The sequence below is a fragment of the Clinocottus analis genome, unplaced genomic scaffold (genome assembly GCF_023055335.1).
Source record: "Clinocottus analis isolate CAN_PGR_092001 unplaced genomic scaffold, fCliAna1.0.p SCAF_4, whole genome shotgun sequence".
NCBI lineage: Eukaryota > Metazoa > Chordata > Actinopteri > Perciformes > Cottidae > Clinocottus > Clinocottus analis.
In genome coordinates, this window is record NW_027176153.1 from 16108041 (window position 1) to 16126254 (window position 18214).

At 41.2% G+C, this 18214-nt stretch overlaps 1 protein-coding gene across 1 annotated transcript; it reads right to left on the reverse strand.

The window, feature by feature from the left end:
• Positions 1-3875: 3875 nt before the first annotated feature.
• Positions 3876-13973, reverse strand: rnd1b (Rho family GTPase 1b). Its single transcript, XM_068598527.1, has 5 exons — positions 13765-13973; positions 13205-13292; positions 7493-7602; positions 7202-7336; positions 3876-6839 (listed from the first exon to the last, which is right to left on the reverse strand). The coding sequence occupies exons 1-5, from the start codon at positions 13882-13884 to the stop codon at positions 6594-6596; spliced, it is 699 nt and encodes a 232-aa protein (XP_068454628.1). The 5' UTR covers positions 13885-13973; the 3' UTR covers positions 3876-6593.
• Positions 13974-18214: the final 4241 nt, after the last annotated feature.

Sequence of the window (18214 nt, forward strand, 5' to 3'; positions counted from 1 at the left end):
TTTAAAAAAAACAAAACAGAGTTGCTCAGAATCCATTGACACTCATCTTTAAATCCTAAATCCAATATTTTTTCGGGGATCTAAAACATTATATCTCTTGAATTACAATTGGAAGCCTTAGGCGCTTCTATAGAGATAGTGGGGATAAAAGGGATAGTGTGTGATCATGTCCTGCTAAATCCTGTTGTACCACCCCTTTTTGAGAGCATACTGGCTGAATTGGAAATGGATGGGTTTGAATACTCTGGCCCTGCCCTGCACTGCGGCAGAGGCAGAGGCAGAGAATCTGGTGTCTGTGTGTCTCATTGTAAGGGAGAGAGAGAGAGAGAGAGAGAGAGAGAGAGAGAGAGAGAGAGAGAGAGAGAGAGAGAGAGAGAGCTGCAGGACTCAGCACCTCATCGGTAATCAAAGATTTGCACCCATCTGCACAAATACTTCTATCTTTTATTTTTTTCAAGATAGCAACATGGAGGAGTTGAATCTGCCTACACACAAAAAGGAAACATAAAGTGACCGCTTACTTCTGGAAAGTGCTTGTCGGGTTGTCGCGTCCTTGCACAGCGTTACGTGAGGGACCCGGAACAAGCTGTAAATAGTACACAACACTGAGGGCTGTCCACTCAGTGCTGCCTCAGATCACCCTTTGTACACCACCGTCCAGACCAGCAGAAAAACTGTCCGGCGTGAACACTGACTCGTTGTGTTACGCTGCCAGGTCCAAATCCTATTGGTGTTTTGATTGCGCATACTTTTTAACGATACACAAGCTCTACAACTACTACAAATAAAAGCCCTGTTGGTGCATTGTCCGTCATCAATCTAGATTTTAATTGATTGATTTAAATGTCACAAGAGAGAGAGAGATAATGATGTTTGCACTTTTATTAATATAATTTCGTGATGTGGATTGATATTCTGATTAGTCAAACACGTGTGGGAATCAGAATTAATCCAGTGAGTTTTACAGCCCATTAAACTGGCTTTGTGTTGGTAAAATGCCCTCCCTCTCCCACTTTTGTCCATGGCAACACAGTAATCCTTTGTCAAAATGACCCACTGTTAGTATAGGAGACAAAGAACTTTTCTAAGGTGGCTGCGTATGGCAAAGCCTTAACAAAATGGCAGAGTTGAACTTAAAGCTCACTGGACTGTGCAATGATGCCACTTCTCCTTAACCGAGTCCTCGAGGTACAAGCCACAGCTGAGTGGGCAATTGAACTCTCTGTGCCTGTCCAGATGTTGGCCTAATTTACTACGACTAGCAGCGTATGTGGCCCATTTACATGTCCTCACACCCAGTGTGTGTGGCTGCATGTGTACAATGTCAGCCTTTACCTCAGGTCTTTCAGCATCCGACAAACTGCCATTCCATGATTCATTTTGGTTTTTGCAGCAGCAGGATTATTATTTATGTTTTAGCAATAAGCAGCAAGGACTCTTAACCTGCTGGTAGCTGGAGTCTTGCAGTGTCAATTGCAGTTGCAATAATGGTTCAAACAAGAGAGAAAAAAATAATCTCTTTAAGTGAAAAAGTACATGTGCAAGCTCCTGTTATCAATACTTTTGTCCAATAGATAATTATCACTCAACACTGCAGTTTCTGTTAGCTGAGTGTGTCAGTGTTTCTCAGCCCAATATTCAACATTGTGTTACATTTGTGTTACAGCCCTCAACTTTGCTGGTCTTAGCCTCTTGGAAGCTGTTTTCCACAAAAAAGCTCTAAAAACCCACGGCGCATTACATGCTCATTATCAAACAACAGACAGACACAAGCTGGTATACACGGTGGAGCATTTAGCAGGTAAAGAGTCCGATACTTCACTCAGGAGTTGGTGGAGACCAAATTAGAGATAAAAATAGAGTGAATATTGGCCTTCTATTCATCAGGTGGACAGAAACTCGACTCCAAATGCATGCTAATGTTGTTCCATAAGGTAGAGGAGGCAATGCGAGGGCACATGTACTAGTTGGCACCTCTGCCACACTCTGTGGCACCAGGCCAGTTTGAGACACCTCCGCAGCTGGCAGCGACCAGATGTGGCAGGTTTGAAGACAGATGAGAGCAGCATCTTTAGTAGAGAAGGAAACGCCGCGATGACTTCCAACAACCTGTAACGAAGAATCCTAAATCTATCTATCTATCTGTCTATCCATCTATCTATCTATCTATCTATCTATCTATCTATCTATCTATCTATCTATCTATCTATCTATCTATCTATCTATCTATCTATCTATCTATCTATCTATCTATCTGTTTGTCTGTCTGTCTGTCTGTCTGTACGTTCACCACTTCAAGTGTGCTTAAAGTCAACTTCAAAATAACATATAATTCATAATATTTATTTTTATGTTATCGCCTTTGTAAAGTCTATTTGAGTTTATTGAAAATGGCTTACTTAATAAAATGTATTATTATTATTATCAAGATAATTATTACTATTATGATAAGGGTTATTATCATTACTATTATTATCATCATCATTTTTTATTATTTGTGCTTTGTAAGTGATGGATATCAACACTTTCATCCTTCTTATTATGCTGTTAATCATTTGCCAGGCAAACCTACCACTGACATTTTTCTTTCTTGGTCTGTGATAATAACTCCCTGATAATCAGCAACTATGATCTTAGTTTATGGATGAAGTAACACCCCATCCATCTTGATTTAAATTTGCTCTATCCTTAATGAGACATGCTCTGCATGCTTGCGGTGACACAGCGCTTGTGAAAGAATTATTAGCACTGATGGAGTGGAAAAGATAGCGCCTCACTTGCAGAGCGGATTGAAGTGATACACTACTGGAGACTTCTGTTCACTTTCATTTCAACACTTTCAGAGGTATGACAGGAGGGTTTTAACGAGATGGGGATCATTTTCACATTTTTTAAAACATTGTTTAAACCTTTTTGACCGATGTGCCAGTGTGATTTAAGTATCTAAATCAGTATCCCGGACTAATGTTTAAAACACCTGACGGTAACAGATCGGGATAAACGTCAAAGAAATGTTATAGTCAGAGGCAACTCAACAGTAACATGCAACATACCGTATTCAAACATGGACCCGAACTATGAAAAAAAGATGAAATAAGTAAGACACTACTGACATTTATAAAGTGAGTGCCATGCCATGTTCTCCCTGCCCTCTTGTCTCATGTGGTCTCCCTGTGTGTTGGTTTGGCTCCTCCTTTTCCTGAGCCCCGCAGGTGACACCTCATCTACCGCAATGTCAACGTTCTGACTTTCCTCTCATGGCCAGATTGTTTTATCTACCTCTGTTGGAGCGACAGTCTTGGAGCAAACTTGTTGTTGTGAGAGACCTTGTGTTTTTTTGGCTTTGACTTAATCATCTGTGTCCTTGTACTATGAACGCTGCCTGTCAGCTATTTAAGATTTCCAATCTCTCTCTGCCATCAAACCCATGCAGGTCCCGTTCCCGTCCGTTCAGCCTCAGGATCGGCAGGAACTCTTTACGCTCTGCTTGGCCCGTTTGACATTATCTCCATTAAAAATAAAACAAGTTTTGCAGTAAACATTTTAATCTTTTTTTAATGCTTTTTGCGTGCTGTGTTCTGGGTTCAGTCAGCACTAAACTTAAAAGTGGGTATGTATAAATATTGTTTAATGTATTAATGCATTTCGTAAAGACTTGATATACAAATACATAATTAATCTCACCATTGGCGGTTTTATTAGGAGTAACTATTTCAATTCTTGTTCAGATAATTTAAGACAACACTGTGAAAGTGATATAGTACTGGAAAGCATACGACATCACAAGGAGGGACGTTTTTTCAGGAATAATTTGTTCACGATTTAAGTTTTAAATGATAAGAGGACAACAATTCAAGGGTGCCTGACAGGGCAAGCTTTATTTAACACAGCAAAAAAAAAAAAAAAAAAGGAGAAAAAAAATCCAATTTCCAAAATAGATTTTAAACAAATGTACATGTCAATAAAAAAAAGACAAAATTGCTACCAAATAAATATTCACATCAACAACAATAGTTTTAATTTTACATCCTTAAAGATGTCTTACAATGATTATAAAACAAGAGACGGTATGTACAATCATACAACTTTAATAGGACATGCTTAGGAGTTTGACTGCACCATTGTACCACACACTACAACACAAAGGCTGCATATTAACTGACATGGTCCGTGAGCCACCCATCCATCCCATTTTCAGAAGGCCTGGCATCAGCTCAAACAAAAAAAACAAAAATATCAAGAAATGTTTTTTTTTTTTTTTTAAACAAACCTGGCAATAACTTCGTAACGGACGCTGTAATAATGGTCGTGGTGGGGATGTCTGCTTGTGAGTCAACCCTCTCTGTCCACACAACCAACCCAGCCAGTCTATGCTATATGCTGAATTGTTGCTAGGCAATGCTGAGGAATTTGGTGTGTGAACATGAACTGGAAGCCTTTGTGCAAATCACCACATTAAGTTCCTCTGACCACTTCACTTTCCTCTGACTACCTTCCACAGCTCCATGAAGACGCTACAACCATCTCTGAGAAATATTTCCAAAACGACACCGGGACTCACATCATGCTTTTGAATACCAAAAAGAAACACAAAATACACATGAACCAAAAAAACACAGAATGGTAAAAAATAGCTTTCTTTGGACAGGGCCAGCCTGTGCATTTTGAGTACTTGTTCTGCTCACATTATTTATTTTTTCCCTTCACACTCTAGCCCTTTTTTTACAAGATGAATTATAGACTTCTGAAGTAGATTACCAATTTAAAAGTATATATTGTCAACTCACTCGAGTAGTTAATTTAAGTCCTGCTGTCTCAATACTTTTTTTATTATGATTGTGTAAAATTGACAGCAAATTCTAGCGTCTTCAAACTCAAAGGGTGTTGTTCTCTCTTCTTTGCATACTCCCATCTATTTCACAGCAGGACATCGTCATTGATTATTCTATATACCAGTGGCTACTAACACGGAGGAGGAGGGGCAAACACAGAGCAGCAGCCTCTTCATACAGCAGAGATGGTTTCAGTCTGTGACATAGATATCCATGAAGCGCTACCGCATGACAGTAATCACAAAGCTGCATCTTTATTGCCGCACAGGTTATCTTGCATCACACACACATTTAAATCAGTATTGCTTTATGGTTAGAAGCACAGAGATCAATGCTGCACACACATAACCATGAAGCCAAAGATTTAAGCTCTGAAAAGGTTCATTTTTTTTGCTTCGTATTCATTGTAACCTACAGTAGGTGCTGCTTATTGAAGGTCAATAGATTAACAAGAGTGTACGACACAAAACTAGTCATCTTGGAAGCGTAGAGTCAGATAGGGAGTGCTACATTGGATTGTTGCAAACGAGAGAAATCCACAGGTGTAATACAGTAGTCAAAATATCTCATTGACTTCCGGGATATGAAAGGCATTTGTCAAAACTGCATACCGTTTGTGAATTGTTGAAAAACCATCAACAACGCAATGCTACAAATCTTGAAACTGCAAACCAGATTTTTCCGTTAGCAGTCGGCCTGACTTAGTTAGCATTATCCTCGGCTTTTAAAAATGCCTCATAACACTTTACCTGGCATCATTATCCAGCCACAGCTTCATAAATATCACTCCTCAGTTCTGCATTGAACTGTTTTCATGCTTTTGATATAAAAGCATTTTTTATCATCATTTAAAATGTGTCTGTCTCATCACCAAAACAGTATTTCAAAATGGACTTTAGCTGTGACAGCACAGACACCGGAAGCCCTACTAGACTTTTTTTTTTTTTTTTGCGTTTCCTCATTTCTGCGGTTGTGTTGTACACACAGAGCCTCTTCAGCACTGAAAGCCTGTGGAGCAGCGCTGGCCGGAGCTACACAACCATGCATCAACAATCCATGCAGGTTGAAATGGTCTAGACTGCTGTCTGCACAGCAGCCTGCGCTCACAGCTCTTATCCCTGCTCTCATCACTACTGAGACAACGAGAACAGCTCTCTATGTAATAGCTCTCACTGTGGTTTGTACCACTACTCCCTCTACATCTTTCACAAGCTTAAATGGGGACACCAGCAACAAGCTATTTCACACCTCACACACCTTACTAAGAGGGATGTACAGGATGCTGCTAATTCCTGATGGTTTCATGCTAGATTTATTTTTGTACTTAGAAAAATATCCATTGAATTGTCTGAGAGGCATTTACATCACAAGATTAAACGTCACACGTTGCACATTTCCAATTTGGACAAAATCAACATGTGCCGAGAAATAGTCAAATCATACAGATGTAACACCATTGTAGTTGCATACTGTTTACAGGTGAAAAAAATGATAGCTTGATGATCAAACCTTGACTGATATTGTTTCTCTGAAAGCAAGATAAACAGTAGTGGGAAAAGATGGATGTGCGCTAACAGGTTCAGAAGCAAGTGGGCAGCGAAGTGTCCACCTCTTCTGAGGGGTGTTTGGTTTCCGGGGGGGTGAGGGAAGGATTCAGCAGGAAGCCCTGATCAAACCATCGTGCCCACCCCCCCTTCCCCGAGACCAAAGAGGCAGGGGCTGGGGGTTGCATGTGAGGACTGTAACCCGGGAGGTCTCCACTCACATGACTGAGCAGCTCTTGGTCTTCTCCTTCTTGAAGGTGGAGGAGAGCAAATCCGACTTGCTGGGCAGGTGAAGAAGTCTTTTGGACAGGCGGCGGGTGGGGCTCGGCTTCGGGAGAGGCTGCAGCTTGTTGATGCAGGCCATCGCTGCGGTGCGGAACACGCTGTGGATGCTTTTCTCCGAGGTGAACGCTGAGCACTCCAGATAAGCTTCCGCACCCAGCTGCTTGGCCATAGCGGCACCCTGCAAAATATGAGATGAATGATGAAGGGTGTTGTTCAATATGTCCTTTAATACATTCTCATTGTTTTCTATTTGCACCAGAGTCAACATAGTGTGGCTTTCAGGATGCCCTGAAAGCTCATGAAATGGCTTTCAAATAAAAGATGAGGATGCAGGCTATCATTGACTCCTCTAGGTGACAATATATCCTTGAGTCACCAAATCGGAAGTTGCTCAAGCAATAAATATTACTACTAAATTATTCTGAAGGACTTGAAATGCCACGTGGAAAGAGCTGCTCCAGTGGAAGTGTACTGATGAGATATAGCAAAAGCCGTTGGCTAAATTCCTGAAAAACTTCTTGTTCATTCTTTTTTTTTCACCTGCTCATAGGTTATGGGAGTCTGTTTCTGATTGGACAGCTCCATCAGCGTGCAGACATCTGTGCGCAGGTCGGTCTTACAGCCAATGAGCAGGATCCGTGTGCTAGGACAGAAGTCCAGGATCTCAGTTTTCCACTGTGGACAAAAAAGGACAGTCAGTACATTAAATAGTCACCTGTCGTCAGATATACTCGGCTGAAAGCTAGCTAAATTTGAGCGGATTACTGCTATTAAGTAGAATGGTACACAAAGGTGAATCATAACGTGAAATGAAAGTACTGAAGTCTTTACCTTCTTCAGACTGCTGTCCACAGTGTCAGGACGGCTGATGTCGAAACACAGCAAAACTGCATCCGAGTCACTATAGCACAGGGGCCTCACGTTATCGTAGTATGGAGAACCTTCGAGGGCAGAAAGCAGATAATTACAATGTAGATAAATGAGAAGACAAGTGTTGAAAACACACACAGGCATCTGAAGTTAAGTCGCTCCATGTGCTATGAAGGCCTTCAGTGCGGCCCCTTTTGGCCACAGGGAATCAAAGCAAAATGAGTGCAGTGCTGAATATTGCTGATATGTGAGTCTTGCACTGCAGCCATTTTGAAATATTACCAAAGGTGAAATGGTAAAACACTACAAATCGTTGTTTCTCTTAAACTTTTGTTGTTTCTGAGTGTTTGATGGAAAAGACCCTTTTAATATTTTTAAAACTATGCGGTCAGACATTCTTCTTTTCTGGTACCACATTAAAAGGCATATTTTCATTTCAAAAGCACATGGATCTAGACTAAATTAGCTTGGTAAAATGTTTAAAGACTGAAAGAGTAATTCCTTTAAACTGGAGATTGTTTCCGGAATGGATGGCTGTCGCAACAGGCAGTTGGTCAGTGCAAAAAGGGTGATCCAGCAGCAGAGTGACAGAGGCAGAAAGAGCTGCAGGGATTACGCGCAATCGGCATCACTTCTCCTGCTGAGCCTCACTTTGCTGTCCCTGCAACTGCTCTTTCCTCTGCTCCTATATCCTCTGATGGCATTTCAGAGGGAGAGAAGATGACAATCGAGCACTAAATCCTCATTGATCTTCTCTTGCGGTAGATTACGCAAGTGGAACGGTAGGCTTGGGGCAGGCAGACGCTCCCACTCACGCTCAGAATCCTTAAGTAAACCACCCACCCCCCCCCAAAAAAAATCCTCTGCTCAGCGCGCGATACCTTCAGTTCCTCTGTTACCACAGCAACAGCCTTGGAATCCACCATCTACATCAGGCGTTCCTCCCACCGCTCCATAAAGGCTCACTTTAACTGCCAATCAATCACTTTACACCGCAAACTGCCCACCCACCTCCTGTTGGGGACATTCCTCTGCTCTGCGACAGAGTTGGGGACCACAGACTTACATCTGTCTCACAAAGACACAAAACCACACCTAATGATACACAGACGCACTATTTAAATTTGGCAGCAGCCAGAGGTCTGTGATCAGATGAAACAGAAGAGGAGCAGCTCAATGGGATTAACATGTTTACTTTAGGCTTTGTGTGAATCCCAAAAGGAATTCAGTGTTCCTCTTATAGCTGCGGATAACAAAAGCCGTCTGTGTAATGACTCGTTAGATATTACACAACCATCCTAATTGATTTACGGCATAAAAACAATGCATCAGAAGGAAACATATGAACGAGTACACACAACATGGATGTGTGCATACAGATCAGTTTCATGAATACTTAATGATATTCCACATTATCAAAAGGTAAAACTGAATTTGCCAGCTGCCAGGCGCTGTGAGTGGAATAATGACAAGCTGCGATGGATTCCTCAGGGCTCAATGTCCTGACAAACGTAAACATCGCAGCAGAGGAACAAAGGGACTTGTATTAAAACTTTGTTTCTGAGCCTTTGAATAGAAAAAAATACAATACTGTTAAAGGAGCAAATTAGCTGAAACATTGTGATGAAACTAAATGATTTGCTACGGCTGTATTTTTACAGACGTCAACACCGCAAGAATGAAATTTACATTATTGCCTTAACACTGATTACACCTCGGGCTGAGGATAAAAGCCACGCTCGTCTGTGAGACAACTTTGCATTTGCAGACACTGAAAATTGACACACATTAAAATCAGAACAATTAACACCACTCGGATGAGTGTGTATATGTATGGAGACTCCAATGTGTCTCATAGGAGAATCAGAGACAGAGCGCTCGATAAATCTTTCCAATCACCCTCATGAGGTTATCCCACAGCCATTAATCTGGTGCAATTCTACATTAAAAAGTCACTGATCTGAATGCAGCGATCAATGGAAAGCTGCACAGGGGGTCCAAGAGTCTTTGAAATTAAAGCTGACAAATGAGTTACTTTGTTGAGAAGGACGGCAGATGGAGGGAATGTATATTCTTCTTCAATTTTTTTTTTTGTATTGAGAATGTAGGATTTAGTGGGCATATGTATCCTATCTCCAAATGAATTAAATAACAAAGTATATGAATCTCTAAGTATTAGTAGTTGAAGCTCCTCAACAGTAGCAGCCTTAGCGGCACTCTCCAGACACTCCAGGACCCCGTTTCTAATCCTGGTAGAAATAGCTGTTTCTATTATGTCAAGAAAAAGCTCAGAGGAAGAAAGGAGGGAAAGCAGAAGTGTAGCCTACTGAGGTAGATCACAAAGAGCCCTCCTATGCCATTAATCCTTCACCCCCTGCAGTCTGATATCACAGAATACCCGTCTCTGTCGCTTTCCCTCTCTTCCCTCCGTATCTCCATTGCAACAACCAAAAGAATAGCTTGGGTAGATCAATACACATGCAGAGCCTGCTCCAAATGCTCCCCTTCCCTCCTTTTCTCAACAGCATGCCTCGACAACAGATGGAGAGTTTCTGAGGCATGAAACATGGAGATTGAGGCTGACTAACTCGGGAATGGAACGAAAAAGAAAAGAGCATAACCAAACTCCTGCAGCTGTAAACTCCATCCGTCTCGATGGTGCGGTGCCCAGAGCAAAGTGTCGCGGTAAAAATTGTGCCAGAGCAGACGTAGACTTCGCAGGCCTAGACGACGGGCCTTATGTTTGAGCGTACAGGTGGGGGAAGGGAGGATCTGCTATTTTTTGTGTGTGCATAAGTGAGACTGTGAGGGTGTTTTTGTGCATGTGTGCTAAATCAACTGAACGTCACAGCCTATCTTCATCATTAGCACACTCCTCAGTGAGAATGCAGGGGTCAGACAGAGTAATGATCCAGTGATGGGATGACTCACAGATTTGGGGATGAGAGTAGCCCTGCCCCTCCGCCCACACTCTGCCGACTGGGGAGCTGCTGCTGCTGCAGCTGATAACTACAGAATTCACAGCCAGGCCAAAAAACACACTACATTGCGTCAAACAGTTGTTCAGTGGTTTCACATGCCAGAGCCAGTCAGAATCACTGCTGAAGACCCCTGCAGGGAGAGGGAGGACAGCCCTTTGTTCCTGAGCATCGCCACGTTGAGCTGTTAACAAGCTTTACTTCGTAACTTGACACTGTCAAACTCTGGATTTTGAAGTTGGCGCACACAACAGATGTCAAGCCTTGATATGCATTGAATTTAAAGTGTATTCTGATCCTATTCTTTCATAAAGACAAAGTCACAGCGGGTACAAATGAATACATTTGAGTAGTTAAAATGCACATTAGCCTCTTGGGTATAATTCATCTGCTAAGAATAGTTTGCCTTAACCTTTATTCTAATTAAAACCGAGCTTGCGCTAAAATGTTGAGTCAATAAAGTGAGTTGATGCATTGTTTAATCATTTAATTTCATAATGGAAAATATACCAATAAAGTGGTTGCAGCCTGATAACAGACTGAACCCTAAATGACTAATAGCAAGGCATTAGGCCCTATATACTATTAGTCATTTCAAATTTCCACTCTAACATTTCATTGTTAATAGACAACTATCGTGGTTAACCATTAACATGATTATTGTCTATTAACAATGTCTCTCCTTTACAATCATACACATGGTTTCATCAGCTGTAATGGATATTGGGTTCATTACAAGTCAGTCTCATTCATTAATCATACAATAAATGATTAAAGTGTGTATACAATATCTTCTAAAACGCAAAGGCTTTATCAGCAAGACCATTCAACCTGAAATATTACCCACTAACACCATAACGAGTTTCATTATTCACTCTTCATGAGTTATAGCCACTGGACGATGTTCACCTTCTCCTCTTAACCCCCCACCCCACCCCCAACAGGCTGATTAAAACCGGTGGATTGATTTTGGCCTGTAAATCCATGGTGGGGCTGGGAGAAGGAGCTGCCTGCTATGTGGAGGTAGTGATGAGGTCAGTCTAATCAATGACGGGGAATCAGGATAATGAGAAGACCCTCTCAGTGTGGTGAGGATACAGCAGCACAACTCTACGCAATTAGAGCAAATTACAGTAAGACGAAGAAATTGTACAGTGTGGCCAATAAATAGCCCCTGTGAGTGTCGTCCATTACCTGCAGGCTGACATGAGAAACATCAGAGGCATCTATAAATAACGACAGGGAGGGGGTGATATAAGTTTTCCTCTCACTGGAACAACAGGGGGGGAATTCCATCTTTAAATTAAACGGAAAAGGGTGTTGCAAATAAAAATGTTCAAATCACCATAAATAACTTTATGTGATAACAAACAAACTAACCGGTGCAATTTTGGAATGTGCAGCAAGGAAGTGGCAGAGGAAGGGGTCGACGGGGCAGAAAAGAGTTGAAACAGTCAAAGATGGGCAGAAGAGAAGTGTTAACTGAAACAGGATAGCTGCACATACAAGTGAAAGAATGAAGAAGAAAAGAAAGAGAGAAAGAGAAAGCATGTCAAACTCATTGGGTCAGTCAGAAGGGGTGGCCCAGTGGACCTATTCAGACTCTTAATCCCCTGCATCATGCTGCTCTAGTGTGACCCGCAGCAGCATACGAAGGCGAATGCAGGTCACCAGAGTTTCTGAGCTGCCTCCTGTCTGTCTGCTCCAGAAAACCTTCCTGCTCAACAGGATGTCTCTCTGTGTGCCCATCGTCCTCCGGCACCCGGCCCATTCCTGCTGGCCAGACCAAAAGTTCACAGTCTGGGATTAAAAAGCAGGATTTGGTCTGGGGAGGGAATTACACTCACTTTTGGATATGGGGAGGGGGGAACAGCAAGAACACAGTAAATACTGCATCATCTCACACAAGTGAGTCTGTTACATAAAGGATTTGTTGCACACAGACACACAAGCCAACTTGCTCAGCCACGGTGACGTAGTGATACATCCGGCACTCGTGGATGGAGAGGGACTCATGGGCTCAGAGAGAAATCATTGTGCACTGAGCATGAAGCGAATCAAACAGGTGCTGCAGACCCATGTTCACAGTATTCAGGTCAATACACTGAACAGCAGATCCCCAGGGAGATCCACACTGACACATTGACCCTCTTTTTCACGCTTAGTGTAAATGAACATATGATGCACAAAGTCAGCAATAACAACAAGTGAAGCGGAATAATCCCTGTCTCTATGCCTAGTTTCCAATGAATTATATTATGGACAGAAATGTACTTAGTAGATCTTTCAATTGTTTATCTTGTTATGTAAAAAAAAAGCATGAGCTGATAAACAACATTTATTCATCTACCATTTACAAATGAAAGAAGACTGAGACTCAACAGTTCTATTCAGTTCAACAAGTGCACATTTTGTGTGCCACTGCCTCAGTGATGGAAGAAAACAAAGAGTATGAGGCCTGTCCATTAGCCTCTAACCAAACATCACAATCACACTGTCTCCTTTATTCCTAGATGGACCGGGTTATAACAATTATATGTCTTGCGACCAAACGAAGAACACCCAGGAAGAAATTTGAAGACGCAGCTGAGGCTCATTACATTCACTGCGCATTGCCTGATATTCTCCTTCAGTACTGCAGGCAGAATGGCAGGCCATGATAGGCCGGACAGACAGAGAAAATGTGGTCAGGTACCTGAAGTGTCCCACAGACTCAGCTCCACTCGCTGCTCCTCCAGCTCCAGACAGGCTGTGTAGTTTTCAAATACCGTGGGCACGTAGGTCTGGGGAACAATACACATTATGGTGTCATTAGTGTGGAGGTGTCTGTCTCTTAGTTACAGGGAAAGGAATTAATCTGGCAAAAAATATTAAAATACAAGATTCTGCTCAATTTGAACACATTTTGGATCAATCAATCACATTAATCACTGCAGCTGCAAGAAATATTGCACACACCAGTATAACATTAAACAATCCTTCATGTGAAAGGGATACAATTCTATTGATTATCAAACAGTGAATGCCCCTACAGGTATTACGGTACATGCACACAAAATTAACCAAGTAGACAACATGTTATGAAAATGCGCATGAAAACCGGCTCTGCAACGTGCGCACCGTTTTTTTCTTTCTTTTCTCGCCACATTCAATCATTTTAAGATAACTTATCACTCTGATTATCAACACAGATAAGCTGTATGCGCATACACGTTTAGTGATTGATTCACTAACAGAAGCCACACGAGATCATACCTCTGGATAGCAATCCTTTGCCAGGACTTGCAACATCGCCGTTTTTCCGCATTGTACGTCTCCCACTAGAACCAGTTTACACCTCACCACCAGCGGCTGTGTATTTCTCCTTTCCTTCATCGTGTCAGTGCTGGCCCGGTGTTTGTTGCAGAAAATGTTAAAATCAAGAATCAATACAACACAGAAATCCTGGCAGTGCGGTTCTCGGAGGATGCTCGCAGTTGATCTGATTTAATTTGCCACCGCGGGTCTTTATAGAGACGAGCATCAGCCAATAGGAGCTCACCATTCCACAGGCTTCTCAGGGCTGTTCTCAAAGAGCAAAGGCGAGGATGGTAGAACAGCTGCGGTATAAACAGGGATTTTCTAAAAGATTCGGTGAAGATTAAAATGCAAGATTATGCATTGTAAGAGGGGTTTCATCACCTAATGTAACAACTGTTTTAAAGTTGATAGGGCTTATGAAACACAGTAGCCAGCAGCAGTCTGTCACTGCAGACTTCTGCTTTTGTCACCCGTGGGTCTTGCCACTTGGCCTGGTGCAAATTGATGGATTAGATTGTTGACTGGCTGAATCAATAGCATAACACTGTCTGAGGACAATGGGGCTGATAGACCAATCCACAGCAGACTAATTAGTTTGCTCTGATCTGCACTCAAGAGTCAAGTCAATTTAATCCAATTCTTCCACAACTGGTCTGAAATTCCCTGACTGAGATTTAGCAGGTTGTGTGGAAGTTGATATAATTTGCTTTGAAATGATGCAAATTAGCACTGAATCTCTTACCAAGGGTGTTTGATTTCTCACGAGTGGTCAAGTCCGATATTCTTCTGCAATAGACACACACCGCAAGAATGTTTCAGTGAATGGTTGCTGATCAAAAGGCAGCGTGACCTGTGCTCCGTATAATAGAACCATGTTGACTTGCAGTGGGATGGAGTGAGGCCCCCTGATAGGTGACCAGCTATCGGCGGCCCACAGGGTCAAGTCAGAGGTCTCGTGCTGGTCAAACCCCTGGAGAGACACACAGACAGTGACTTTCACACCCTGAAGGCTTTTACTGTATGGAAACAGCATCTCATTGTTAGGAAATGGATAATTAAAAGATAAAAGTAAATTAGCGGCATGCCTTCCTCTGTGTCTGGCAGCCTACTAGTTAATTTACTTACTGTTGCCAATCAGAGCTGTTGTTGTTTTTGGCCCAGTGGGTCAAACCAATTTGCCTTCGTTCACACAAACAGTCTCCTCCCATGCTGGGATCTGTCTGTGTTTTACAGCCCAATATGTCTTGTTGTCATCATACACACTTGTGTAGGTTGTGTCTGCATGCAGTGGTGGAGAAATGTTGTGTATAGCTGGGAGCGTTTCATTTCCATCAACAAACATATTGGACCAAGTGCACTTTTTATTCATAGTAATTTGCTGTCAAAAAACATGTTAACAACAATATTTTAAGTAAATGATGTGAAATAAAAATGCTTAAAATGTGTTGTTAAAAAAGGGGTAATTTTGTTGCAATACATTTTCATGTGTAGCTTCAATATATATATATATATATATATATATATATATATATATATATATATATATATATATATATATATATATATATATATAAAACTATAGGTCTTTTTTTAATTATTTTTCCCAGATTCAGACAAAACTTAATAATTGTTCTGATGCTGGTACTGAAAGAACTAAAATACATTCAGAGTGATTTATATAAAAAGCAGGAGCAAACGTTCTTGCTAAAAGGGTTTCAGCATTATTTAATAGTATGTGTATTGTGGCTAGCTAGTTAAAGGAGCAATACATGACACTCAGAGCATTATTATAGCAGCAAACAACTATTGTCAGACAGAAACAGTTGAAAAGAGAAGTTGCAGATGATGAACTCTCTCTAACCCTCCTAAAATAACTGCAATGCATACATAAATGCCTGTGTAACCACCACAGAGCTTGGGACAGGAAGAGACAGGTGGCTGTGAATAATCATCAGGCATAAAGTGACACCTTCCAATATGGCTGATACTAGAGGATGAGAAGGAGGATACGGGGGAGGCTGACTTCTGGCAGGATGAAGCATTGACACCTTATACCATCGCACCTCCATATATTTGGAGACAGTGATGTTAATTATCATCAACACGATGAGAGAGTGATACTAGCTTACACATGGCACACAGGATAACTGACAAAAGCTTAGTCACTCTTCGACAATTAGAAATGCAAAGTGGGAAACGTCCTCATTTTCCTGCCACAAACTCATCATCAGATGGTGTTGATTCCAAGGATGGACATGTAGCAGCAATTCAGAATAACTCCTATGATGTCAACCAAAGAGGGAAGTGATAGTAGACTACCAATGGATGAAACGACAAGGAGACAGACGGTAAATGATGATCCTGATAGAGGTGGTAATAACATGGATCTCTGTATAGGATATGGAGCGCAACCTGAATCCTAAAGAAACGGGTGTAGTAATGAATAACTGGAACAGATAGAAGTAGCATGTTTGGACCGATTAAAGAGACTTGAAACATGTCACAGGTCCGCAGGTCTTGTACGTGTTTGGTTACCTCTCCTTGTCGTCTAAAGTTGATGAAATTGTGCGGCGCCAACTCAACATCCCAGTTTAGCTTTTCCCAGGCCAGAAGCATGTGGACACTCCAAACATCACATCCATTTTCATTCATTTTAAACATCTCCTTACAAACATTGACACGCTTACTCGTTATCACTCTTCAAGGGGTTTAAACATTATTTTGAAACCCGATTGCAGGGATTTGGTTTGTTTTCAGCCACAAAAGCATGAAAGTGGTCACTGTTGACACTGGTACTGAGCGAGGAGGCCTAGATCACTGTCTGCGTTTCTCTTCATCCCGAAGGTATTGGATGGGGTTAGAGTTCAGGGCTCGGCGCAGACCAGTCAAATTCTTCAACACCATACAGGGAAAACGTTTATATTATAGATCTGCTTCGTGCATGAGGGTAATGTCATTTTGAAACAGGAAGGGGACCTCTCTAGAGTTTTGCAAAAAAGCTGGAATCACATGAGTGTCTAGAGTATCATTGCATGTTGTAGCAATGACATGTAATTACATTTTCATAAAAAGCTTATACCAAACTCGGAAATACAGTACCGTAGATTGAAAATATGTATTTCAAAATGTAACAGCAAGGTTACTTCATTGTGCAGGTTTCCTCAAGACTTTTTTGGGGAAGTTTTTCCAATTAAAATTGTTAAAAGTTAACCTTTGGAGACAGATATCTCAAAACCTAGCCAGATAAAACCCAAACTAGCTGTGTGGCAAGTAATAAATATGCTTTTGTTTGTCATCAAAGTGCCCCCTTGCATCGTCTTTTCATTCTCAACTTGAATGTACAGACGTACCACTTCTGCCCTCTGTTGGTGGTTATGAGTGACCAGGTAGAAATGAAAACACCACAGACAGAAATGTTACTTAAATGTTGTTGTGTTTTATTCACCCCCTCTTTCAAATGTGCTACAGACAAAAGTTGCATCTTTTACATCATAATCAGACACTATTGGATATAATTTGAATTGTCGGTGTGGCAGAAACCAGGTGAAATGTTGACATCATCATCGACAACTTGTTCAATATTGGAGGTGGGTACAGCATAGCGTTTTGTGCATTTATTGCATCGTAAAGCAAATATATAAATTATATTAGTGCAATTACACCCCATCATAACTGAGGAGCTATTGATAGTCTCAACTAGTGTCGTCAATGCTAGACTTTGTATTGCATACAGAATTTAGGCGAGTGAAGCACAATAGGAAAGGATAATTGTAAAAAATTGTGCTTTGGACGCCGAAAGAATAATTCACTTTTTTATAGAAATTTCCTGAAATAAAAATTAAGCAAATAGAGGTGATACATATATTTTTTTTTAGAGAAAGAATATACTGTGCTCTCTGTGTTTCATCGAGTTGTAGTTGTGTATCTCAAACCTGGTCCTTCAGAAATGAATGTGGGTGTAAGTGGAAGCAAACTTTACGGTGGGCCTAAATAACTGCAGTGCATCATTGTAAGAGAGGAAAATACATATATATGTATATATAAACACATGCTTTCTGAGGTGTTGAGTATAGACTTGGGTACTGTTACTAAAACCCTTCTACTTCCTGTAAGCATGGTGTTGTTTCTGTGCAATTTTCTAATAATAATAATAATAATAATCTGCATATTGAATATACAGTATGTACAATTAGCCTTGATGCATGTGACTGCTTATGTAGGTCAAGTTGATTACTCTGAAGAGTTAATGGCTCATGTGAGGATGGTTTTAAAAAGCCCTTCTGATGAAACAGGAATACAATCTGCCATGCACATACATTACATTATTTACATATGTGGTATGTTAGCTGGATTCTAGAGCTTTAGATGGTAAAAGCGGTTGCATCAATGTTGAGAATCTCAGTCC

What these genes read in the sequence shown, in the direction of transcription:
- rnd1b (XM_068598527.1), bottom strand. Translation starts at nt 13,884, where the DNA reads ATGAAGGAAAGGAGAAATACACAGCCGCTGGTGGTGAGGTGTAAACTG. An exon ending in CAAAGGATTGCTATCCAGAG is followed by an intron (nt 13,293 to 13,764) that starts GTATGATCTCGT and finishes ATTGTTCCCCAG; the next exon opens with ACCTACGTGCCCACGGTATT. An exon ending in TGGACAGCAGTCTGAAGAAG is followed by an intron (nt 7,337 to 7,492) that starts GTAAAGACTTCA and finishes TTTTGTCCACAG; the next exon opens with TGGAAAACTGAGATCCTGGA.